Raw genomic sequence first — 27,213 nt, 5'->3', positions numbered from 1 at the left:
GGTGCGACAGATCTTCCAGGTGTGGGGCACCCCCTTGGTAGATCTCTTTGCATCTCGAGCCAACCACAAAGTCCCTCAGTTCTGTTCCAGGCTTCAGGCCCACGGCAGACTGGCATCCGATGCCTTCCTCCTGGACTGGGGGGAGGGTCTGCTGTATGCTTATCCTCCCATACCTCTGGTGGGGAAGACTTTGTTGAAACTCAAGCAAGACCGAGGCACCATAATTCTGATTGCTCCTTTTTGGCCGCATCAGATCTGGTTCCCTCTTCTTCTGGAGTTGTCCTCCGAAGAACCGTGGAGATTGGAGTGTTTTCCGACCCTCATCACACAGGACGAAGGGGCGCTTCTGCATCCCAGCCTCCGGTCCCTCGCTCTCACGGCCTGGATGTTGAGAGCGTAGACTTTGCCTCTTTGGGTCTGTCAGAGGGTGTCTCCCGCATCTTGCTTGCTTCCAGGAAAGATTCCACTAAGAGGAGTTATTTCTTTCTATGGAGGAGGTTTGCCGTCTGGTGTGACAGCAAGGCCCTAGATCCTCGCTCTTGTCCTACACAGACCCTGCTTGAATACCTTCTGCACTTGTCTGAGTCCGGTCTCAAGACCAACTCTGTAAGGGTTCACCTTAGTGCAATCAGTGCATACCATTACCGTGTGGAAGGTAAGCCGATCTCAGGACAGCCTTTAGTTGTTCGCTTCATGAGAGGTTTGCTTTTGTCAAAGCCCCCTGTCAAGCCTCCTACAGTGTCATGGGATCTCAATGTCGTTCTCACCCAGCTGATGAAACCTCCTTTTGAGCCACTGAATTCCTGCCATCTGAAGTACTTGACCTGGAAGGTCATTTTCTTGGTGGCAGTTACTTCAGCTCGTAGAGTCAGTGAGCTTCAGGCCCTGGTAGCCCAGGCCCCTTACACAAAAGTTCATCACAACAGAGTAGTCCTCTGCACTCACCCTAAGTTCTTGCCAAAGGTTGTGTCGGAGTTCCATCTGAACCAGTCAATTGTCTTGCCAACATTCTTTCCCCGTCCTCATTCCTGCCCTGCTGAACGTCAGCTGCACACATTGGACTGCAAGAGAGCATTGGCCTTCTATCTGGAGCGGACACAGCCCAACAGACAGTCCGCCCAATTGTTTGTTTCTTTTGATCCCAACAGGAGGGGAGTGGCTGTGGGAAAACGCACCATATCCAATTGGCTAGCAGATTGCATTTCCTTCACTTACGCCCAGGCTGGGCTGGCTCTTGAGGGTCATGTCACGGCTCATAATGTTAGAGCCATGGCAGCGTCGATAGCCCACTTGAAGTCAGCCACTATTGAAGAGATTTGCAAAGCTGCGACGTGGTCATCTGTCCACACATTCACATCTCATTACTGCCTGCAGCAGGATACCCGACGCGACAGTCGGTTCGGGCAGTCAGTGCTTCAGAATCTGTTCGGGGTTTAGAATCCAACTCCACCCCCCTAGGCCCATGTTTGTTCTGTTCCAGGCTGCACTCTCAGTTAGTTGGTAAATTTTTTAGGTCCATCTCAGTTATGTCCTCGCCGTTGCGAGGCCCAATTGACCATGGTTGTTGATTTGAGTGAGCCTGGGGGCTAGGGATACCCCATCAGTGAGAACAAGCAGCCTGCTTGTCCTCGGAGAAAGCGAATGCTACATACCTGTAGAAGGTATTCTCCGAGGACAGCAGGCTGATTGTTCTCACAAACCCGCCCGCCTCCCCTTTGGAGTTGTGTCTTCCCTTCTCTTTGTCTTGCTACATATGAGACTGGCCGGCACGAGCCGGTTCGGGTGGGAAGACGGCCGCGCATGCGCATCGGCGCGCGAGGACTAGCAAAGGACTTTGCTAGAAAGTGTTCCGATTGGAGGGGCTGCCGTGGACGTCACCCATCAGTGAGAACAATCAGCCTGCTGTCCTCGGAGAATACCTTCTACAGGTATGTAGCATTCGCTTTTCCTGAAGTGTAAACATCTTTCCTAACATACAGCGATTAGTATTCATATCTCATGAACCAGGATGCCATCTTTACAAAAGCAGACTCCATCTTATGAACCAAACTTCTTACTATTTTTGCCATTAATTCCTCCATCTTGGCCCTTACACTGTATTTGAATGTCACACTAGATCCTAATAAGACTTGCCAAGCGGTCCTGCTTCCGCAGGCACACAGCTGCAAGGCCATCATCCGATTTTCAGGCCTAGTCAGTGCTTTTCAGCAGCTTAGGCTATAGAGCTCGGCCCACCACTATTCCAGTGGAGGGGTCTCAAGTTGTGACACATATTAACACTGTCCTTCCAACTATCGCCCCATCTCCCTCCCCCCTTTCCTGTCCAAGATACTTGAATGTGCTGTTCACCGCCGTTGCCTTGACTTCCTTTCATCTCAAGCTATTCTTGATCCACTTCCATCTGGCTTTTGCCCCCTTCATTCAACTGAAACAGCGCTTGCTAGAGTCTCCAGTGATCTGTTCCTGGCCAGATCCAAAGGTCTCTCTTCTATCCTCATCTTTCTCGAGCTGTCTGCTGCTTTTGACACTGTTGATCACAGCCTACTCCTTGATACGCTGTCCTCACTTGGATTTCAGGGCTCTCTTCTTTCATGGTTTTCTTCTTATCTCTCCCAGCTTACCTTTAGTGTATACTCTAGTGGATCCTCCTCTACTTCTATCCCACTGTCAGTTGGTGTACCTCAGGGATCTGTCCTGGGACCTCTTCTATTCTCCATCTATACTTCTTCCCTTGGTACTCTGATCTCATCCCATGGTTTTCAGTATCATCCTTACGCTGATAACTCCCAGTTCCTTGTCATCAAGCAGATGAAGCCATTACGTATGGGTTGTGTCCATCAACCAGCAGGGGGAGATAGAGAGCACTCAAATTTCACAGTGCCACATGGTCAGCTACATTGTTGCCAGGGTTGCAGTCTTCCCGCAACACTGGGCGGGTTTTTTGTGAGCAGCTGCGAAAAATTTTCGGCGGGGTGTGGGTTTGGGCTTTTTTCCTGTGGCCACTGTGCGCTTTTTTCCGGGGCTTCTATTGGTCCAATTTGGTCCAATAGAAGCTTTTCCAGGGCTTCTATTGGTCCAATTTGGTCCAATAGAAGCTTTCCCGGGGCTTCTATTGGTCCGATGTGGTCCAGTAGAAGCTTTTCAGGGGCGGGGTTAACGTCAGTGGTGACGTGAGGGGGCGGGGTTAATGACGTGAGGGGCGGGGTTGGTGACAGAGGCGGGGTTGTGACGTGGGAGGCGGGGTTTGACTTTGGGCGGGTTTGGGCTGATTTTGGGCTGGGAAAATTTTTCCCATCTGGCAACCTTGGTCAGCTAGCTCCACTGCCTCTTCAGTATTCTCTCTCTCCCCAAGCAGGGTGGTTGCAGCTTGATCAAGCTCCTTAAAAAATCTGCCTGGGGGTGGCTCCTGGCTTGCCAGTTGTTAGCCGGGGTCTTAGAGGCTATAGCAGCTTCACTTTAAAGGCACATAGGTTAGCCCTTTCCCTGCCTTACCCATCCCCCCAGTGGATATGAGCACATTAGTTTCACTTTTCCCTGCTCTTTCCCACTCTATACTTGGTGGATGCAGGCACGTTGGTTCGCCTTTCCCTGCCTTTCCCACTGTTCTATACCTCCGGAGTTGATTTGATTGCCTCTTTTGCTGTTTTCTCTACTTTCCTCACAGCGTTAAAAAAAAAAGAAGCAAGAGGTTTTCTTCAGTTTCTACAGTGTGACCGGAGCTTGTATACTCAATCAAGTGAGGTAAGAGTGTTTTCAGACTCCTCCGGGGAGGGCCCGCGATCGGAACGTTTTTGGTGTGAAGCCGCCATTTTGAATTTTCCGCCGTTTTTTCAGCGATGGCTGCAGAGAGTGTTAAGCGCTGTTCCAAGTGTGGAAAGTGCAGATCAGCAGCGGGGCTCTGTAAAACATGCTGTTCAGGCGTAAGAGCCGGCCCAAGCATGGCGAGCGATGATTCTTCCTGCTCGGTGGAGCTGGCAGCGGGCGCCATTTTGAAAGCACCACATGTCGCGACCCCCGCTGAGGCGGAGGGTCTGGAGACTGGAGGGGGCCCTCGAATTGAGGCTGGCCAAAGAGCTACTAGCCCCGGACTGAAACCGGGTGCCCAGGGCGAGTTTTTCTCCCCTGACTGTATTATTGCTTCATAATGCATATATGCTTAAAAGAGCTCAGCCACAGGGGTTTTCTACGGCCCCCCTTCCTGCCCCTCCGGTGGATGCAGGCCTGGGATTGCCCTCTGAGGCGTTTTTCCCTAATAGCTGGCCACAAGAGAAGCGCAGAAGGGTAAATTCCCCTTCAGAGAGTGGCGCACCCCCCTTTTCCCCCCCGTGGTCGGGATGTGGTGACTCTGAGGGGTCTGGCAGGCCCTCGTGGCCAGAGAAAACAGAGGAAGGTGCAGAAGGGCCACTGGATCCAGATGATCCGTCCACGGTGAGGATTTTCCACCGTGAGGAGCTGCCAGCGCTTATTTCAGATTGTCTTACAGGTCCTCTCTATTGAAGATCCTGGGAGTGGCGTGGCCTCCTCTGGAAATCTGAGGATGGCAAGTACCAAAAAGCCTGTTTGAGCCTTTCCTTTGCATGACTCCATCCAAGAGCTTATTTCAGCTCAGTGGGCTGACACCGAAGGACCTTTGAAAGTTTCCAGGGCTATGGGGCAATTATATCCTCTGAGTGAGGAGCATTTGGCTCGCTTTGCAATGACTAAGGTGGATGCCCTAGTCACAGCTGTGACAAAGAGAACTACCCTCCCGGTTGAAGGAGGTGTTGCCCTGAAGGACATGCAAGACCATAGACTGGAATCAGCACTTAAACGGTCCTTTGAAATTGCTGGTCTTACTATTCAGGCGTCTGTATGCAGTTGTTATGCTGCTGGAGCCTGCCTGGCATGGCTGCAACAGGCAGTGGAACAGCCCGGTGATGGAGCGGAGCCCTTGTCTGAAGTGGCTCCGTGAATGGAGTCGGCCTTGTCCTTTTTGGCTGACGCCCTTTCTGATATTGTCAGAGCTTCGGCTAAACAGATGGCTGTAGCAGTGGCGGCTCGCCGTCTTCTGTGGCTACGGCATTGGGCAGTGGACATGGCCTCTAAGCAAAGGTTGGTGAAGTTGCCCTTTCAAGGCCTTCTCCTGTTGGGTGAGGAGTTGGAGAAAATTGTGAAAGGCCTGGGAGATGCTAAACCATAGCGCTTACCCGAGGATAGGCCGCGGCCTCCCTCCAAGGGTCAGGCGGTTCACTCCTCTTATAGACCTCGCTTCCGTGAAGCTAGAAGGTACCGCCCGGGGCATTCTGCTAGGTCCACTTCTCGTGGCCGGTTTTCAGCAGAGGAACTCCTTTCGCTTGGACAAACGTTCCGCAGTAGCAGGCTCAAGACCTGGAGTTCAAGGGCGACCCTCTCAATGAGGGTGCGCCGGCCCCCTCCTCGATTCCTGTTATAGGAGGACGTCTTTCCCTCTTTCTCGAGGAGTGGGCCAAGATTACCTCAGATCAGTGGGTCTTGGACCTGATTAGAGAAGGATACCGAATAGAATTCGATGCCCCGATAAGAGACATGTTTGTGGAGTCCCGATGCGGTTCTGCCGCCAAACGGGCGGCGGTAGAGGAGACCTTACAAGGCTTGATTCACATTGGGGCGGTTTCCCCCGGTGCCTCCCGCCGATTTCGGCTGCGGCCGCTACTCCATTTACTTTGTGGTGCCGCGAAAAGGTGGGTCTTTTCACCCTATTCTGGACTTAAAAGAATTAAACAAGTCCCTAAGAGTGCGGCATTTTCACATGGAAACCCTGCGCTCCGTCAACGCAGTGGTACAGCCAGGAGAGTTTCTCACGTCTCTGGACCTAAAAGAAGCTTACTTGCACATTCCAATTTGGCCCCTGCACCAGAAGTTTCTGCAGTTTGCGGTGATGGGAAAACATTTCCAGTTTCGGGCCCTGCCTTTTGACCTCGCCACAGCTCCCCGAACCTTTTCCAAGGTAATGGTGGTAGTAGCTGCTTTTCTCAGGCGAGAAGGTATCCGGGTTCACCCGTACCTAGACGACTGGCTCATTAGAGCGGACTCCGCAACAGAGAGCCATCAAGCTATAGCCAGAGTGGTCTCAGTACTGCAATCTCTGGGCTGGGTCGTCAATGTAGCCAAAAGTCACCTGACCCCCTCGCAATCTCTAGAATATTTGGGGGCACGGTTCGACACAGACTCGGGATATGTATTCCTACCCGAGCAAAGGCGGTGCTAGCTTCAGAATCAGGTCCGTCTGATCCTGAGGATGCCCCGCCCGCGAGCTTGGGACATTGTCCAGCTGTTGGGATCGATGACAGCCACCTTGGATGTGGTGCCCTGGGCGAGAGTGCATCTGAGACCTCTGCAGTATTCCCTGCTTCAATGATGGTCTCCAGTATCTCAGGATTATCAATGCAGACTCTCTTGGCTCCCTGCAGCCCGACTGAACATGGTGGCTCTCAGACAGCATGCTGCGGTGAGGAATGCCACTGGCGCTCCCCGATTGGTGCCTAGTGGTGACATGCCAGCCTGAAGTGCTGGGGCGCACATTGCAAGGGGAAGCATGCCCAGGGTCTTTGGACACCCGACGAGTCGGAGTGGTCCATCAGTCGCCTAGAGTTGAAAGCGGTGTTTTAGGCGCTTCTGGCCTTTCAAGTGACCCTGGAAGGATTGGCTGTCAGAGTGATGTCGGACAACACGACAACAGTGGCCTACATAAACTGACAAGGCGGCACTCAGTGCAGAGCGCTGGCCGCGCAGGCCGAACAGATTTGCCACTGGGCCGAGCTGCATCTACAGTTTCTGTTTGCAGCTCACATTGCAGGTCAGAGCAACGTGCAAGCCGATTATCTAAGCAGGCATCAAATCGATCCAGCGGAATGGGAACTGGCAGACGAAGTATTCCTGCAGATATGTGCCAAATGGGGCAAGCCGTAATGGATCTTATGGCGACAAGCTCAACTGCCAAAGTCCCGTGCTTTTCAGCAGACGGAGAGATCCTCGCTCAGCCGGGTTGGATGCCTTGGCTCAACCCTGGCCTCTGGTATGTGTTCCTCCCGTGGCCCTTGATAGGCTTCACCCAGGAGAAGTGGTTCTCATTGCCCCGGATTGGCCCAGGGGGCCTTGGTATGCGGACCTCCGACAGATGCTAGTGGAGGCTCCCCTTCCTTTACCTCTGGTACTGAACCTGTTGTCGCAGGGACCAGTGGCCATGGAGGACGCCTGCCGTTTTGGTCTTACGGCATGGCTATTGAGAGGGCGCAATTGAGAGGCAAAGGGTATTCCAGTAATGTTATTTCCACTTTCCTGCAGGCCCGCAAGCGGTCCACTTCTGTGGCTTATGCCAGGATCTGGCGCCAGTTTGAGGCTTGGTGTTTCAAAAGCGATCACACCCATGCGGGCTCCTGTCTCGCCGATTCTGGACTTTTTGCAGGATGGTGTACAAAAAGGCTTGGCCTATAATTCCCTGCGGGTGCAAGTGGCAGCATTGGCCTCCCTTCATGGTAAGGTTGCAGGCGTGTCTTTAGCTACTCATCCAGATGTGGCACGGTTTCTTAGAGGGGTGCTTCGCCTCCGTCCTCCCGTGCGGGCACCTTGTCCAGCTTGGAACCTGGGGCTAGTTTTGAAGGCTCTGCAGGGTTCTCCTTTTGAGCCGCTACGGCGAGCTTCAGAGAAAGATTTGACACTAAAGGCCGTTTTTCTGGTGGCCATTACCAGAGCTGTGGAGTCGGTACAAAAATCCTTTGACTCTGACTTCTCAGTTTATGGTACCTCCGACTCCTCAGTTTTTAATATGTATTTTTTTTGCATGTTGACTGAAAGAGTGCAGCATGCAAGGCTGCATGTTAATGTTTGGGTTTAAAATCTATGTCATTGTGACTTTTTATTTTATTTATTAAGGAAACTATAAATATTCATTAATTCTAAAGTTTAAACAAAAACACACACATAAAAAACCAAGGTTATGTTTATTGTTTTTTTTTATCAAGTATAAAGTCATCATAGCATTAGCAAGTATAAAAATCTGGAATAACCACATCCTTTGGAAATTCTAGAACAACATCCTTTGGAAATTAGAACAAAATCAAAGTTAACCTACATAAACCAAAAACATTTGGAAAACCTAAAACAACTTATATATTATTTCAACTTGGCATATATAGCTGTAGAATAGCTGTTAAACATAATCCAAAATTAACTAATATATTGTTCTTAGAAACAGAATTGCTTCTGCCAGATCCTCCTTCATAGAAGCCCTTAAATCTGATTTGATTATTTTCAGTGCTGAAAACAGTCTTTCAACACTGACTTGGGTGGGTGGCATGACTGTTACGGTTCTAGCTGCATCACTGACAATCTCTAGATAAACAATGATGGCTTCTTCTATAGTCAGTTTTGATGAGCAGTCAAACTTTTCCACTTCTTTTAATCCTTTAAAAAACTCTTGCATGAATTTCTTTATATGGACATTTACAGGTTGCTTTTCCATGCTTAACCGACATCGCTTTGCTTTTGAAGCTTCCGTTTTGTCCAAATAGGCTTGAAAATTCTCTTCTTCATTTGAAGAGGATGAACCTGAGTTACCATTACCACCAGTATTTATAGCTTTAGCTTCATCCAGTGGTTTATGAGTTTCAGGTAGCAACCCTTTCATGCGAACTGCTATGTCATAGAGTGCCTGTTTTCCTGTAGCAATTTGGTCACTGCTCAACAAAATTCGGCTCATTGGATCAACATAAATAGCAGCTAAGAGAATTTGATTATCCAGCAAGAGCTTCTCTCTTTTCCTCATTGAAGATATAATGCCATCAGCAGTTAACCCCCCACTTTTGTTAAGGTTATATATCAAGCCCTTCCATTCCAAGAAGAATTTACCTGGTGTTAAATCTTCATATTGCAGCTTCTTGGTAACAGCAAAAGGGTAAGAAAGTAGCTTTTCTAATTCTGTAACTTGAGCCCATTGGTTTTCTTTTAATGAAATATTTACATTGTCCAGTTCTTCAAGAAAGTCTTTTAGTTCAAGCAAACGCTTTATCATCAAGTAAGTGCTTCCCCAGCACGTTGCTTGATCCAAAATGGCTCCTTTTCCAGCACGTCTCTTCAGAATAGCATCTGTTTTAGGGATCCTGGCTGCAACAGCTACTTGCCTCAACTTGCTAATTAGTGTAGCCGCATGACGATCCTTCAATCCATCTCTTATTGCTAGTTGCAGAGTATGAACAGCACAACGCATATGTTGAATGGTAATAAGCTTAGATGCTTCTTCAGCAATATCATCCAAACTTTCACAGCTTTCTTGAATTGCAGAACTGTCATCTTCTGATATTTGTATGCTGCTTTCTTCCTCAACTTCCTTCATTTTTTCAAAGTGCTTAACATATTTGAAGCATTATCAGTTACAATACATAGAATGTGTTCCTTTTTAATTTCAAAATCTTCTAAAACACCTTCCACTAACTTCTGCAGATACTCACTGGTATGATGTGCCTGAGTGTCCTTTACTCCTAATGTCCGGGTTATTGTTTTTTTGTTTTCATCAGCAAATCTAACATTAATTGCAAAATAATTGACTCTGTGACGTGTGCATGCATCCATTTTAATAAAGACAAAACGTCCCTTCAGACTTTTTCTTAGTTCTTCCTTCTTACATTTGGCCTCTTCAAGTATAGGTTTCCTTATACTTTCTCGTTCCAGAGAAACTCCAAGCTTTTTAGCCATTTCTCCATTTAAGCCTATAAAGGCTGGTTGTGAAAAAAAAAGATAGTGGTATACTATTCTTTACTGCCATTTCAATGATGTGGTTTTTGAATTTTTCTGGTGTCATTGTTATAGTAACTTTGTCAGCTGTAAAAAATCTTGATAGTTGTGTCTGGCCTCCAGTAGATTTCTGATCTTTTATTGACCCTGAAGTAGATGGAATGTTTTCATTGCTATTTTTCACATTCACAGCTTCTAACATTTTAGGATGGAAACGCTGCAAGTGTCTTTTTAAATTTGATGCTCTTGTAGGTGCATTTTTTTCATAACCACTGAAACTGCTAATTTTTGCATCACATGCTTTTTCACCATCATCATCTTCTATAATACATTGACATACATAATGTTTCCCATCTGTTGATATTGTAAAGTGTTCATAAACAGCAGACTTTGTCATGTTTCCTGACATTCTTTTTGCCATTGTGAATGGTGTGCCACTTCCACTAAATATAAAGCTGTTCTTGCAGAGAGAGAGGAAGTTGGGTGGAGTCTCTCTGCTGCCTTATCTGTGTGTGCTGAATGATCTTCTCTTGGAGCTTAAGTTCACTGTGGGGTCAGAGAGGAGGTGCTCTACAGCAGGTCAGTAAATGCAAAGGGAGACTGAGCAGAGAGGGAAGCTCTCCAGCAAAATAGTTCAGCTGGACTTCACACTAGTGAAACAACTAGGTACTAAGCTTTATTCACAGCAGAGAAGTACTTTATTCAAATGTATGAGGAGTCGGAGTCGGTACATTTTTGCCGACTCTGACTCAATGTACCCAAAATTGCTATGGGTCAGCTTTACCCTCTAAGTGAGGAGCACTTGGCCCCTTTGGGGATGCCTTTGGGGATGCCTAAAGTGGATGCTTTGGTCACGGCGGTGACTAAGAGGACCACCCTCCCCGTAGAGGGAGGGGTTGCCCTGAAAGACATGCAGGACCGGCGGCTTGAATCGGTATTGAAACGGTCTTTTGAAATCTCGGGCCTCGCTTTAAGGGCGTCTATTTGCAGTTCATATGCTGCTCGGGCCTGCCTTTCTTGGTTACAACAGGCAGTGGAACAGTCCGCGGATGGTGCGGAGTCCCTCATCTGAGGTTGCACCGCGGATGGAGTCGGCCCTGTCATTTTTTGCTGACGCCCTCTATGATCTGATCAGAGTTCCGGCTAAACAGATGTCTGTGGCGGTTGCGGCCTGCCGCCTTCTATGGCTACGGCATTGATCGGCTGACATGGCTTCTAAGCACAGGCTGGTGAAGCTTCCCTTTCGGGGCCACCTGTTATTTGGAGAGGAGCTGGAAAAAAATTGTGAAAGACCTGGGGGACCCTAAGCCCCAGCGGTTACCCGAGGATAGGCCGAGACCTTCTTCCAAGGGTTCTGTGTGGCCCTCCTCTTCCAGACCTCGCTTCCGTGAAGCTCGCAGGTATCGCCCACGGCGCGCTGCTGGGGTTTCTCAACATGCCCATTTTCAGCAGAGGAACTCCTTTTGCTCGGACAACCGTTCCGCAGCGGCCGGTTCAAGGCCTGGAGTTCAGGGGCAGCCCCCTCAATGATGGGGAGCCGGTCCATTCCTCGATTCCTGCAGTAGGAGGACGTCTTTCCCTCTTTCTCGAGGAATGGACCAGAGAAGGTTACCGATTGGAATTCAGCGCCCCAGTGAGAGATGTGTTTGTGGAGTCTCGATGCGGTACTGCCGTCAAATGGGCGGCGGTAGAGGAGACCTTACAAGTCTTGTTGCACCTCGGAGTGGTGATCCCTGTGCCTCCCGCCGAATGCGGCTGCGGTCGCTACTCCATTTACTTTGTGGTGCCTCGAAAAGGCGGGTCTTTCCGACTGATCCTCGACTTAAGGTCAGTCAACGAGGCACTAAGAGTGTGGCATTTTTGCAAGGAAACGCAGCCTGCGCTTCTTCATTGCAGCGGTACAGCCAGGAGAATATCTCATGCCTCTGGACCTAAAAGAAGCTTACTTGCACATTCCTATTTGGCCCCCGCATCAACGGTTTGTCCGGTTTCCGATGTTGGGAAAACATTTCCAGTTTCAGGCCTTGCCTTTTGGCCTCGCCACAGCTCTCCGCACCTTTTCCAAGGTAATGGTGGTAGTCGCTGCCTTCCTTAGGCAAGAGGTTATCCGGGTTCACCCGAACCTTGACGACTGGCTCATCAAAGCGGATTCGGCAGGCGAATGTCGTCTGGCCACAGCCAGAGTGGTCTCAGTACTGCAATCTCAGGGCTGGGTTGTCAATATACCCAACAGTCAAGTGACCCCCCTCTCAGTTTCTTGAATATTTGGGGGTCCGGTTTGACACGGCCTCGGGGTTTGTCTTTCTACCCGAACAAAGGCGGTGCAAGCTTAGGAATCGGGTCCGTCTGCTCCTGCGGATGCCTCGCCCATGAGCTTGGGACTTTTTGTCCAGCTGCTGGGGTCGATGAAGGCCACTTTGGAGGTAGTTCCATGGGCGAGAGCGCACTTGAGACCTCTGCGGATTGCTCTGCTTCAACGATGGTCTCCAATGTCCCAGGATTATCAACGCAGACTAACATGGCTCCCTGTGGCCCAGCTCAGTATGGAGTGGTGGCTCTCAGGCAGCATGCTGCGGCGAGGAATGCCGCTGGCGCGTCCCTCTTGTTGCCTGGTGATAACCGATGCCAGCCTGGTCGGCTGGGGAGCACATTGCAAGGGAAGCTATGCCCAGGGTCTGTGGACACCCGCGGAATTGTGGTGGTCCATCAATCGCTTGGAACTGAGAGCGATATTTCAGGCTCTTCTGGCCTTTTACAAGACTCTGGAGGGGCTGGCTGTCAGTTCTGTCGGACAACACGACAGATGTGGCCTACATAAATCGACAGGGCGGCACTCAGTGCAGAGCACTGGCCACGGAGGCCGCTCAGATTTGCCACTGGGCCGAGCTACACCTGCAGCTTCTTTCTGCAGCACAGATTGCATGTCAGAGCAACGTGCAAGCCGATTTTCTAAGCAGGCATCAAATCGACCCAGCGGAGTGGGAACTGGCAGACAAAGTGTATCTTCAGATCTGTGTCAAATGGGGAACGCCCGTAGTGGATCTAATGGCGTCAAGCACAAATGCCAAAGTCCCGTCCTTTTTCAGCAGAAGGAGAGATCCTCACTCGGCGGGGTTGGATGCCTTGGCTCAATCCTGGCCTCTGGGCCTCCTCTATGTGTTCCCTCCTTGGCCCTTGATAGGGCGAGTCCTCCGAATTCGGCTGCATCAAGGAGTGGTGATTCTCATTGCCCCGGATTGGCCCAGGTGGCCGTGGTATGTGGACCTCCGGCGGATGCTGGTGGAGGCCCCTCTTCCTTTGCCTCTGGTACCGAACCTGTTGATGCAAGGACCTGTGACCATGGAGGATCCCTGATATGGGTAAAAAGTGGGATGTTTGACCACGGAAATACAAATCCTGGAGACAATATCATAAAAACTTCTTTATTGAAGAAAAGACTCGACACAACTGTTGTGTTTCGGCCTACAGGCCTACATCGACACAACTGTTGTGTTTCGGCCTACAGGCCTGCATCAGGAGTCTATAAAAACATAAATCAAATAAATCTTTCAAACAAATACATATACAGAATCAAATAATCAAATAAAACATTCAAATAAGTAATAAATATACAATAAGAGGTCAACATATAATAAAATACAACAATAAAAATAATGATAATAAATAATGATGAACGTAAAGTCTAAGTGACGTATACACAGATTATGCATATGTGGGATGTTATAATATCACCAAAAAATTACACAAAATGTTCGTGTAAATAAATAAATAATTGTAAGAGGGACTATAGGAAGGACTAAACATTCAAAACATGTAAAAATAGATCATACTATCTTAAAATACATGCATATATGAAGGACAATAGATAAAATATCCATGAGGCATTATATGGAAACCTATATATACTAAAGCATATCATAAAAGCAGCATCATACAAATACGCGCACAGCTTATGTTGAAACAAGGAAGACATGCAGAAGTAAAACATGCTGTCTTCAAAATGCAAATATAAAAGACTTTGAATAAAAAAACAAGTAAAAATCATACAACCAACATCATATATACAGGAGAGAACGTAAGACCAATATCATATATAAACAAAAGAAGGAAAAACAAATAAAATAAGAACCTCTAAAGTTCTGTCTATGTGGTCATTTGCAGCCACCTTAACCTCTGTATTGACCCTTTCTAGTAGGTGGAGGGTCATAACCTGTACAGCACTGCATTGATTAGGCTTCTGGCCCGTCACCCGTGTTGAGTTGAGCCTTTCTGGGGTTGAGGTCTCCACACCTTGGAGTTAAGAGTACACCTGGTAGCAGGGCTGTGGAGTTGGAGTCGGAAAAATGTACCGACTCTGACTCCTCATACATTTGAATAAAGTACTTCTCTGCTGTGAATAAAGCTTAGTACCTAGTTGTTTCACTAGTGTGAAGTGCAGCTGAACTATTTTGCTGGAGAGCTTCCCTCTGCTCAGTCTCCCTTTGCATTTACTGACCTGCTGTAGAGCACCTCCTCTCTGACCCCACAGTGAACTTAAGCTCCAAGAGAAGATCATTCAGCACACACAGATAAGGCAGCAGAGAGACTCCACCCAACTTCCTCTCTCTCTGCAAGAAGAGCTTTATATTTTAGTGGAAGTGGCACACCATTCACAATGGCAAAAAGAATGTCAGGAACATGACAAAGTCTGCTGTTTATGAACACTTTACAATATCAACAGATGGGAAACATTATGTATGTCAATGTATTATAGAAGATGATGATGATGAAAAAGCATGTGATGCAAAAATTAGCAGTTTCAGTGGTTATGAAAAAAATGCACCTACAAGAGCATCAAATTTAAAAAGACACTTGCAGCGTTTCCATTCTAAAGTGTTAGAAGCTGTGAATGAGAAAGATAGCAATGAAAACATTCCATCTACTTCAGGGTCAATAAAAGATCAGAAATCTACTGGAGGCCAGACACAACTATCAAGATTTTTTACAGCTGACAAAGTTACTATAACAATGACACCAGAAAAATTCAAAAACCACATCATTGAAATGGCAGTAAAGAATAGTATACCACTATCTTTTTTTTCACAACCAGCCTTTTTAGGCTTAAATGGAGAAATGGCTAAAAAGCTTGGAGTTTCTCGGGAACGAGAAAGTATAAGGAAACTTATATTTGAAGAGGCCAAATGTAAGAAGGAAGAACTAAGAAAAAGTCTGAAGGGACGTTTTGTCTTTATTAAAATGGATGCATGCACACGTCACAGAGTCAATTATTTTGCAATTAATGTTAGATTTGCTGATGAAAACAAAAAAACAATAACCCGGACATTAGGAGTAAAGGACACTCAGGCACATCATACCAGTGAGTATCTGCAGAAGTTAGTGGAAGGTGTTTTAGAAGATTTTGAAATTAAAAAGGAACACATTCTATGTATTGTAACTGATAATGCTTCAAATATGTTAACCACAATTGAAAAAATGAAGGAAGTTGATGGAAGAAAGCAGCATACAAATACCAGAAGATGACAGTTCTGCAATTCAAGAAAGCTGTGAAAGTTTGGATGATATTGCTGAAGAAGCATCTAAGCTTATTACCCTTCAGCATATGCGTTGTGCTGTTCATACTCTGCAACTAGCAATAAGAGATGGATTGAAGGATCCCCCAACTCCCCCTTCATTATCTCCTCAGACCCTTGCTGAATTCTTTCACAACAAGGTTCAAAAGATAAACCTTGCTTTCTCTACCTCACCACCTCTCCCTCCACTAGTCCGTTCCCCTCTCTCTCCTTCCCCTTATTACCTTTCCTCCTTTCCTAAAGTTACTATTGAGGAAACTACACTTCTCCTTTCTTCCTCAAAATGTACCACCTGTTCCTCTGATCCCATTCCCACCCACCTTCTTAATGCCATCTCTCCTGCTCTTATTCCTTTTATCTGTCACATTCTCAACCTCTCACTTTCCACTGCGACTGTCCCTGCTGCCTTTAAACATGCTGTGGTCACAGCTCTCCTTAAGAAGCCTTCACTCGTCCCTACTTGTCCCTCCAGTTACCGACCCATCTCCCTCCTTCCTTTTCTCTCCAAATTACTTGAGCGTGCTGTTCACCGCCGCTGCCTTGATTTTCTCTCCTCACATGCTATTCTTGACCCACTACAATCTGGTTTTCGCCCTCTCCACTCAACCGAAACTGCTCTTACTAAAGTCTCCAATGACCTATTACTGGCTAAATCCAGAGGTCGATATTCCATCCTCATTCTTCTTGATCTTTCCCTGCTTTTGACACTGTCAATCACAGCATACTTCTCGATACCCTGTCCTCACTTGGATTCCAGGGCTCTGTCCTTTCCTGATTCTCTTCCTACCTCTCCCTCCGCACCTTTAGTGTTCACTCTGGTGGATCCTCTTCTACTTCTATCCCTCTGCCTGTCGGCGTACCTCAGGGTTCTGTTCTTGGTCCCCTCCTCGTTTCTATCTACACTTCTTCCCTTGGTTCATTAATCTCATCCCATGGCTTTTCCTACCATCTCTATGCTGATGACTCCCAAATCTACCTTTCTACCCCTGATATCTCACCTTGCATCCAAACCAAAGTTTCAGCGTGCTTGTCTGACATTGCTGTCTGGATATCTCAACGCCACCTGAAATTAAATATGACCAAAACCGAGCTTCTCATTTACCCCCCAAACCCACCTCCCCGCTCCCCCCGTTTTCTATTTCTGTTGATGGCTCTCTCATTCTCCCTGTCTCCTCAGCTCGAACCCTTGGCGTCATCTTTGACTCTTCGCTCTCCTTCTCTGCTCACATCCAGCAGATTGCCAAGACCTGTCGTTTCTTTCTTTACAACATCCGTAAAATCCGCCCCTTTCTTTCCGAGCACTCTACCAAAACCCTCATCCACACCCTTGTCACCTCTCGTTTAGACTACTGCAATCTGCTTCTTGCTGGCCTCCCACTTAGTCACCTCTCCCCTCTCCAGTCGGTTCAAAACTCTGCTGCCCGTCTCATCTTCCGCCAGGGTCGCTTTACTCATACTACCCCTCTCCTCAAGACTCTTCACTGGCTCCCTATCCGTTTTCGCATCCTGTTCAAACTTCTTCTACTAACCTATAAATGTACTCACTCTGCTGCTCCCCAGTATCTCTCCACACTCGTCCTTCCCTACACCCCTTCCCGTGCACTCCGCTCCATGGATAAATCCTTCTTATCTGTTCCCTTCTCCACTACTGCCAACTCCAGGCTTCGTGCCTTCTGTCTGGCTGCACCCTACGCCTGGAATAAACTTCCTGAGCCCCTAAGTCTTGCCCCATCCTTGGCCACCTTTAAATCTAGACTGAAAGCCCACCTCTTTAACATTGCTTTTGACTCGTAACCACTTGTAACCACTCGCCTCCACCTACCCTCCTCTCTTCCTTCCCGTTCACATTAATTGATTTGATTTGCTTACTTTATTTATTTTTTGTCTATTAGATTGCAAGCTCTTTGAGCAGGGACTGTCTTTCTTCTATGTTTGTGCAGCGCTGCGTACGCCTTGTAGCGCTATAGAAATGCTAAATAGTAGTAGTAATCGTCATGCGGCTACACTAATTAGCAAGTTGAGGCAAGTAGCTGTTGTAGCCAGGATCCCTAAAACAGATGCTATTCTGAAGAGACGTGCTGGAAAAGGAGCCATTTTGGATCAAGCAACGCGCTGGGGAAGCACTTACTTGATGATAAAGTGTTTGCTTGAACTAAAAGACTTTCTTAAAGAACTGGACAATGTAAATGTTTCATTAAAAGAAAACCAGTGGGCTCAAGTTACAGAATGAGGCTACTTTCTTACCCCTTTTGCTGTTACCAAGAAGCTGCAATATGAAGATTTAACACCAGGTAAATTCTTCTTGGAATGGAAGGGCTTGATATATAACCTTAACAAAAGTGGGGGGTTAATTGCTGATGGCATTGTATCTTCAATGAGGAAAGAGAGGAGCTCTTGCTGGATAATCAAATTCTCTTAGCTGCTATTTATGTTGATCCAGTGAGCCAAATTTTGTTGCGCATTGACCAAATTGCTGCAGGAAAACAGGCACTCTATGACATAGCAGTTCACATGAAAGGGTTGCTACCTGAAACTCATAAACCCCTGGATGAAGCTAAAGCTATAAATACTGATGGTAATGGTAACTCAGGTTCATCCTCTTCATATGACGAAGAGAATTTTCAAGCCTATTTGGACAAAATGGAAGCTTCAAAAGCAAAGCGATGTCGGTTAAGCATATAAAGAAATTCATGCAAGAGTTTTTTAAAGGATTAAAAGAAGTGGAAAAGTTTGACCGCTCATCAAAACTGACTATAGAAGAAGCCATCATTGTTTATCCAGAGATTGTCAGTGATGCAGCTAGAACCGTAACAGCAATGCCACCCACCCAAGTCAGTGTTGAAAGACTGTTTTCAGCACTGAAAATAATCAAATCAGATTTAAGGGCTTCTATGAAGGAGGATCTGGCAGAAGCAATTCTGTTTCTAAGAACAATATATTAGTTAATTTTGGATTATGTTTAACAGCTATTCTACAGCTATATATGCCAAGTTGAAATAATATATAAGTTGTTTTAGGTTTTCCAAATGTTTTTGGTTTATGTAGGTTAACTTTGATTTTGTTCTAATTTCCAAAGGATGTTGTTCTAGAATTTCCAAAGAATGTGGTTGTTCCAGATTTTTATACTTGCTAATGCTATGATGACTTTATACTTGATAAAAAAACAATAAACATAACCTTGTTTTTTTGTGTGTTTTTTTGTGTGTTTTTTTGTTTAAACTTTAGGATTAATGAATATTTATAGTTTCTTTAATAAATAAAATAAAAAGTCACAATGACATAGATTTTAAACCCAAACATTAACATGCAGCCTTGCATGCTGCACTCTTTCAGTCAACATGCAAAAAAAATACATATTAAAAACTGAGGAGTCGGAGTTGGAGGTACCATAAACTGAGGAGTCAGAGTTGGAGTCGAAGGATTTTTGTACCGACTCCACAGCCTTGCCTGGTAGTGCCAGGTCCCCCCCTTTCCTCCTTTTGCCAGCCCCCCTCTGTTGCCCGGGTTGTGTGCCCTGAGCGTCTGGTTTCAGCTTCTCTTTCATGCTTCCAATTAAAAAAAAAAAAAGTGAATGGAAGGTAAGCTTTGCTATAAGCCTTTTTGCTAGATGGGGGGAAAAAACTAACACAGGAAAAAGCTATAAAAATCTCTAAATGTATCTAAATAGCAAGGGAGGAGTGAGATGAAGCTGCTTCTCCCTCCTCTTCAAGGTACAGAGAGATGGTTGTTACCATCTGAGCTTTTGTCAGAGAGCTATTTGTGAGATTGAGGGGTGTCTGGGGCAAGAGTGTGTGTATAGAGGGGAAAGGTTATATAGGGAATGTTTGGAATAATAGAGTTATGGGATGTCTGCTGTAGTTGTAACACATTAATATATTCTGGCAATCTTCTTATGTTGGGTTCTGTTTCTAAGGATTCATTGAAATATACAATCTGACCTGGATTGCCTAGTCTGTAGCACACAACCAGTTTTTAAAGCAAGTTTCTGGAGGAAAATCTCATAGACCATTATGTGGGAATGAACTATAATGGATGGATCTATTGCTTGGAAGTCTGCTGAGTACTTGTAGCCTGGTCTGACAGGTTGTTCTTATGTTACTCAGTGGATAAATTGTTCCTTCTCACTATGTCTTCTCTTTTATCATTACAGGCCTTTACTGAACTTCAATCAAAAGTTATTGATACCCAGCAGAAGGTGAAACTCGCAGATATACAAATTGAACAATTAAATAGGACCATAAAGCATGCTCATCTTACAGATTCTGAAATTCTGACCTTGTCAAATGATACTCGCATGTATGAAGGTATAGGACGAATGTAAGTAATTCAATTCTTTTCTAAGATGTTAATTTTCCTCTTGTTTCTACCAAACGTATTTGAAGGAGAATTGAATTTTAGGTGCTACTTTAATTATTACAGGTGAAGCCATCATTTTTAGGCACATAGTGAATCTGATTTTCATTTCCAGTTAGCTTGCCTTTATTTATTTACTAGTAAAAAAGGCCCGTTTCTGACACAAATGAAACGGGCGCTAGCAAGGTTTTCCTCGGAGTGTGTATGTTTGAGAGAGTGTATGTGAGAGTGACTGTGTGTGTGAGAGAGAGTGAATGTGTGAGTGTGTGTGTGTGAGAGAGAGAGTGAGTCTGTGAGAGAGAGGGTGTGTGTGTGAGAATGAGAGTGTGTGCAAGTGCGTATGTGAGACACAGTGAGAGAGAGGGAGAGTGTGTTTCACACAGATACAGTGTGTGCGAGAGAGAGAGTGTGTGTGAGACACAGACTCTCTGTGAGACTGAGTGTATGAGACCAAGAGAGTGTGTGAGTGACTGTGTGACACATAGAGAGTGAATGTGATACAGTGTGAGACATAGAGTGTGTGAGAGTGAGAGAGAGTGTGTGAGAGAGAGAGTGTGTGTGTGTGACAGAGATACCTCCCCCCCCCCCTCTGTTGCCAGGTCCCCCCTTCTCTCTCTCTGGTGTCTGAGCGTTACTGTGCAGGACGCTGAGCTCTGGCTGTGCTTCAAGGAACTGACCAATCCTGTTTAATAGAATGCACCTCCAACATTCTGAAGCCGAGAAACCTAGTGGGGTTGGTCACTTCTGCTTGTGACGAACCCGGAAGTACATGATGTCAATTCAGGAGATGGATACAGAGAGCAGGAATGCCTCAGCCATGCAGTCAGCTTCAGAATGTTGGAGGTGCGTTTTATTATATAGGATTATTTTATTTATAGTTTTTCAAAACATAATTCACAAGCCAAACACTTGAACTAGAAACACAGGTGCATAAGAAGAAGAAAAAAAAAAAAGCATGTTTAGGAAACAAATTCTTAATAAAATATGTAAACATCTTCCTCAAACCACAATTTGTGGGAGTAGTGAAGAAAGTAAGGAGATACAAAGAAAAATAGGAAAATATGACTTAAAGGATAAAACCACCTAGGAATAGATGGTTCACAGTAGGCTCAGGCAGACTTCACTATGTGACACAGAGGCATCCGCCCTCACAAGTGTTGCCCCTACAGAATTCTTTTGCTCCATTACAGCATGGGGATGATCCTGAAAATAGAACTGAGGCAGAAGAGAAAGAAATGAAGTTGGAACAAAAGGATATGAAGGTACCCAGAGAGAAAAGACAACCCCAAATCACAAATGTTGAAGGACATACCAGGAAATGTACATGGAAAGCGATGACCACAAATGCTCGCAGTCTAAGCAATAAAGTTCATGACCTTCAAGCCCTGATGTTGGAGGCAGACTTAGACATTGTTGCAATCACGGAGACGTGGCTAATTGGTTCCCATGAATGGGATGCAAACATACCAGGCTATAATCTGTTTAGGAAGGATAGAGAGAGTCGTAAAGGTGGAGGAGTAGCTCTATATGTGAGAAATGATATCACGGCGACCAAAATGACAGGGACCTGGGGAAAGGAAGAAGCGATATGGATCACCTTAAAAAGAGAGGATAGAACCTCTATACACGTGGGTGTTGTCTACAGACCTCCAAAACAATTGGAGGAACTAGATAAAGACCTGATCGCAGATATTCAAAAGTTGGGAAACAAGAGAGAGGTGCTGTTGCTGGGAGATTTCAATCTGCCGGATGTAGATTGGAAGGTTCCGTCTGTGGAATCGGAAAGAAGTAGAGAGATCGTGGATGCTTTACAAAGCAGTTTGCTCAGAAAAATGGTGACGGAACCCACGAGGGAGGGAGCAACGCTGGATCTGGTGCTCACAAATGGGGATAGCGTGTCAAATATCCGAGTGGGTGCCCACCTGGGCAGCAGTGACCATCAAACGGTTTGGTTTGATATTACAGCTAAAGTGGAGAGCGGCCACTCAAAACTCAAAGTTCTGGATTTCAAGAGTGCTGACTTTAGTAAAATGGGGGAATACCTGAGGAAGGAGATGATGGGCTGGGAGGAAATACGAGAAGTGGAAGGACAGTGGTCCAGGCTGAAAGAAGCTATAAATAGGGCCAGGAACATTTATGTAAGGAAAGTAAATAAAAGCAAGAGAAAAAAGAAACCGATATGGTTTTCCAAGCAAGTGGCTGAGAAAATAAAGGCTAAAGAGTTGGCATTCCAGAAATACACAAAAACTCAAGAAAAGGAACACGAAGAGGAAACTGAAAGAAGCCAAGAGAGAGATACGTCTGGCGAAAGCGCAAGCGGAAGAACAAATGGCTAGAAATGTAAGGAGGGGTGACAAAAATTTCTTCAGGTATATAAGTGAAAGGAGAATGACTAAAAAGGGAATTGTGAGGCTAAAAGATACTGCGAACCGCTATGTGGATAATGATGAAGAAAAAGCAAATTTGCTAAATAGATACTGTTGTTCTGTTTTCACAGAAGAAAATCCTGGAGAAGGACCGCGATGGACTTCAAAAGTACAAATGAGATTGAAGTGGATACAGCACCGTTCACGGAAGAGAGTGTGTATGAACAACTTGAAAAGCTAAAGGTGGACAAAGCCATGGGACTGGACAGGATCCACCCCAGGATATTGAGGGAGCTCAGAGAGGTTCTGGCGGGTCCTCTTAAAGATTTGTTTAATATATCCTTGCAGACGGGAGAGGTTCCAAGGGATTGGAGAACGGCGGAAGTGGTCCCTCTTCACAAGAGTGGTGATAGGGAAGAAGCTGGAAACTACAGGCCGGTAAGCCTCACTTCAGTTATTGGAAAAGTAATGGAAGTGATGCTGACGGAAAGGATAGTGAATTTCCTGGAAGCCAATAAGTTGCAAGATCCGAGACAACATGCTTTTACCAAAGGGAAATCGTGCCAAACGAATCTCATTGAATTCTTTGATTGGGTGACAGGAGAATTGAATCAGGGACGAGCTATAGACGTAATCTACTTAGATTTCAGCAAAGCTTTTGACACGGTTCCCCACAGGAGGCCCTTAAATAAACTGGATGGGCTGAAGATAGGACCCAAAGTGGTGAACTGGATTAGGAACTGGTTGACGGACAGAAGCCAGAGGGTTGTGGTGAATGGAATTCGCTTGGAGGAGGGAAAGGTGAGCAATGGTGTGCCTCAAGGATCGGTGCTGGGACCGATTCTGTTCAATATATTCTCCGAGGACAAGCAGGCTGCTTGTTCTCACTGATGGGTGACGTCCACGGCAGCCCCTCCAATCGGAACACTTTCTAGCAAAGTCCTTTGCTAGTCCTCGCGCGCCGATGCGCACCGCGCATGCGCGGCCGTCTTCCCGCCCGAACCGGCTCGTGCCGGCCAGTCTTCTTTTGTCCGCGCTCGGTACGGTCGTGTTTCGCCGTTCGCGCCCCAAAGTTGACCTCGCGCGTCGTTCATCGACTTTGTTCTTTAAAAAAAAAAAAAAAAAGGTGTCGGGAGGAGGCCTTTTGTTTTTCTCCCTTCCCATACTTCGAGTTTTTTGCCCCGGTAAGTTTTCTTTCGTCGTCGGGGTAGGCCCTATTTAGGCCTCGGTCGAAGTTTTCCTCCCCCTATTTTTGTGGTGCCATTTTCGCCATTTCGAGTTTTGATCTCGCCGGCGCGATTTTTCCGCCCATGACATCGAAGTCTTCCAGCGGCTTCAAGAAGTGCACCCAGTGCGCCCGGGTAATCTCGCTCACTGACAGGCACGCGTCGTGTCTTCAGTGTCTGGGGGCTGGGCACCGCCCTCAGGCCTGTAGTCTGTGTTCCCTCTTACAAAAGCGGACTCAGGTAGCGAGGTTAGCCCAGTGGAACATTTTGTTCTCGGGCTCTTCGTCGGCATCGGCACCGGGAGTATCGACTGCCTCGACGTCGTCGGCGCCCGGACCTTCATCCTCGCCCCCGATTGCATCGAGGCATCGGCCCTCTGCATCGGGGCGACATCAGAGGGCTGCGTCGGTGTCGGTGGTATCGAGATCTCCTTGTCTGCTGATGTCATCGGACGATGGTGCTTCGTCTGGAGTGCAGGTGAGGGCTGTCCATTCCCCTGCTGGTGGCGGTGAGCCTTCAGGTGGGTCTCCCCCTACCCTGAGGGCTCCTGCGGCACCGCCCCCCCCCCCCCCCCCCGAGACCGACTCTCTTCGGCCTCGAGGAAGAGACGGCTGGAATCTACATCCTCCTCGTCGGTGCCGGGAAGCTCCGGTGACGTGCTTCGTTCCAAAAAATCGAAGAAGCATCGTCACTGGTCCCCCTTCCCGTGTCGGCACCGAGAGCTCTGGGTCGCCGAGGGAGTCGGCACCCAGTAAGCATCGGCACCGAGAGGACCGCTCGCCCTCTGTTCAAGAGGTGTCGATGCGCTCCCCTTTTGACAGCCCGGAACAGCCTCCACGCCCAGAACAGGTTCTGACATCGACTCCTGCATCGGCTTCCATGTCTTTTTCCACAGCCGCTCTGCACGAGAGCCTCCGGGCCGTTCTCCCAGAGATCCTGGGAGAGCTGTTGCGCCCTTCCCCTCCGGTACCGGGGGTGCTTGCGCCACCGGTACCGTCGAGCGAGGCGCCGGCTGGCCCATTGTCCGGGGAGAGGTCTCCGACATCGGTGCCGCTTGCGGTACCGACTGCGGTAGCCTCCCAGGAAGGCTCCCCGACTACGTTGGCGGAGGGAGCTTCGCCGGTGCGGGCGAGGGAGTCTACCTCTCGACGCTCCTACCGTGGCCGTGGTTCCACGGAGTCGAGCCGGGCACGGTTGCAGACACAGGTCCGTGAACTTGTGTCTGACACCGATGGTGAGGCCTCGTGGGAAGAGGAAGAAGACATCAGATATTTCTCTGACGAGGAGTCTGAGGGTCTTCCTTCCGATCCCACTCCCTCTCCTGAAAGACAGCTTTCTCCTCCTGAGAGCCTGTCTTTCGCTTCCTTTGTCCGGGAGATGTCTACGGCCATCCCCTTCCTGGTGGTTGTGGAGGACGAGCCCAGGGCTGAAATGTTTGAGCTCCTGGACTATCCTTCTCCACCTAAGGAAGCGTCCACAGTACCCATGCATCATGTCCTCAAAAAGACATTGCTGGCGAACTGGACCAAGCCTCTAAGTAATCCCCACATTCCCAAGAAGATCGAGTCCCAGTACCGGATCCATGGGGACCCAGAGCTGATGCGCACTCAGTTGCCTCATTACTCTGGAGTTGTGGATTTGGCCCTAAAGAAGGCCAAGAGTTCTAGAGAACATGCTTCGGCGCCCCCGGGCAAGGACTCTAGAACCTTGGACTCTTTTGGGAGGAAGGCCTACCATTCTTCTATGCTCGTGGCCAAGATTCAGTCCTACCAGCTCTACACGAGCATACACATGCGGAACAGTGTGCGGCAGTTGGCGGGCTTGGTGGACACGCTCCCCCCTGTGCAAGCCAAGCCTTTTCAGGAGGTGGTCAGGCAGCTGAAGGCGTGCAGAAAATTCCTGGCCAGAGGGGTGTATGACACCTTTGATGTTGCGTCCAGGGCCGCTGCTCAAGGTGTGGTGATGCGCAGACTCTCATGGCTGCGTGCCTGCGACCTGGAGAATAGGATCCAGCAGCGGATTGCGGACTCGCCTTGCCGTGCGGATAATATTTTTGGAGAAAAAGTCGAGCAGGTGGTAGAGCAGCTCCACCAGCGGGACACCGCATTCGACAAGTTCTCCCGCCGGCAGCCTTCAGCCTCTACCTCTACAGGTAGAAGATTTTTCGAGGGAAGGAAGACTGTTCCCTACTCTTCTGGCAAGCGTAGGTACAATCCTCCTTCTCGACAGCCTGCGGCCCAGGCTAAGCCCCAGCGCGCTCACTCTCGTCAGCAGCGTGCGCCTCAGCAAGGCCCCTCGGCTCCCTAGCAAAAGCAAGGGACGAGCTTTTGACTGGCTCCAGCAGAGCATAGCCGACATCCAAGTGTCAGTGCCGGGCGACCTGCCAGTCGGAGGGAGGTTGAAAGCTTTTCACCAAAGGTGGCCTCTCATAACCTCCGATCAGTGGGTTCTCCAAATAGTCCGGCAAGGATACACCCTCAATTTGGCCTCAAAACCTCCAAATTGTCCACCGGGAGCTCAATCTTACAGCTTCCAGCACAAGCAGGTACTTGCAGAGGAACTCTCCGCTCTTCTCAGCGCCAATGCGGTCGAGCCCGTGCCATCCGGGCAAGAAGGGCTGGGATTCTATTCCAGGTACTTCCTTGTGGAAAAGAAAACAGGGGGGATGCGTCCCATCCTAGACCTAAGGGCCCTGAACAAATATCTGGTCAAAGAAAAGTTCAGGATGCTTTCCCTGGGCACCCTTCTCCCCATGATTCAGGAAAACGATTGGCTATGCTCTCTGGACTTGAAGGACTCCTACACGCACATCCCGATACTGCCAGCTCACAGACAGTATCTGCGATTTCAGCTGGGCACACGTCACTTCCAGTACTGTGTGCTACCCTTTGGGCTCGCCTCTGCGCCCAGAGTGTTCACCAAGTGCTTGGCTGTAGTAGCAGCGGCACTTCGCAGACTTGGGGGTACACGTGTTCCCATATCTCGACGATTGGCTGGTGAAGAACACATCCGAGGCAGGAGCCCTGCAGTCCATGCAGATGACTATTCGCCTCCTGGAGCTACTGGGGTTTGTGATAAATTACCCAAAGTCCCATCTTCTCCCAGTGCAGAAACTCGAATTCATAGGAGCTCTGCTGGATTCTCGGACGGCTCGCGCCTATCTCCCAGAGACGAGAGCTAACAACTTGTTGTCCCTTGTCTCGCGGGCGCGAGCGTCCCAGCAGATCACAGCTCGGCAGATGTTGAGATTGCTGGGCCACATGGCCTCCACAGTTCATGTGACTCCCATGGCCCGCCTTCACATGAGATCTGCTCAATGGACCCTAGCTTCCCAGTGGTTGCAGGCTGCTGGGGATCTAGAAGACGTGATCCACCTGTCCACGAGTTTTCTCAATTCCCTGTATTGGTGGACGATTTGGTCCAATTTGACTCTGGGACGTCCTTTCCAAATTCCTCAGCCACAAAAAGTGCTGACCACGGATGCGTCTCTCCTGGGATGGGGAGCTCATGTCGATGGGCTTCACACCCAAGGAAGCTGGTCCCTCCAGGAACGCGATCTGCAGATCAATCTCCTGGAGTTACGAGCGATCTGGAACGCTCTGAAGGCTTTCAGAGATCGGCTGTCCCACCAAATTATCCAAATTCAGACAGACAACCAGGTTGCCATGTATTACATCAACAAGCAGGGGGAACCGGATCTCGCCCCCTGTGTCAGGAAGCCGTCAGCATGTGGCTCTGGGCTCGCCGTCACGGCATGGTGCTCCAAGCCACATATCTGGCAGGCGTAAACAACAGTCTGGCCGACAGACCGAGCAGGATTATGCAACCTCACGAGTGGTCACTCAATTCCCGAGTAGTGCGCCAGATCTTCCAGGAGTGGGGCACCCCCTTGGTAGATCTCTTTGCATCTCGAGCCAACCACAAAGTCCCTCAGTTCTGTTCCAGGCTTCA

The 27,213-nt window shown here is 48.0% G+C and overlaps 1 protein-coding gene across 3 annotated transcripts in view; it reads left to right on the top strand.

The window, feature by feature from the left end:
- PFDN1 (prefoldin subunit 1) overlaps positions 1-27,213 on the top strand; it is a 146,287-nt gene that overhangs the window by 28,159 nt on the left and 90,915 nt on the right. For 2 of the 3 annotated variants that reach the window (XM_030212970.1, XM_030212973.1), the window contains exon 2: positions 19,468-19,634. In XM_030212970.1, coding sequence (XP_030068830.1) covers positions 19,468-19,634 — 167 coding nt within the window. Of the gene's footprint in view, positions 1-19,443; positions 19,635-27,213 lie in introns of those variants that run through there. The other variant, XM_030212971.1, reaches the window with a different exon arrangement.

This window comes from Microcaecilia unicolor, chromosome 8, assembly GCF_901765095.1.
Source record: "Microcaecilia unicolor chromosome 8, aMicUni1.1, whole genome shotgun sequence".
Lineage (NCBI taxonomy): Eukaryota > Metazoa > Chordata > Amphibia > Gymnophiona > Siphonopidae > Microcaecilia > Microcaecilia unicolor.
This window is presented reverse-complemented; position numbering and strand designations above follow the sequence as displayed.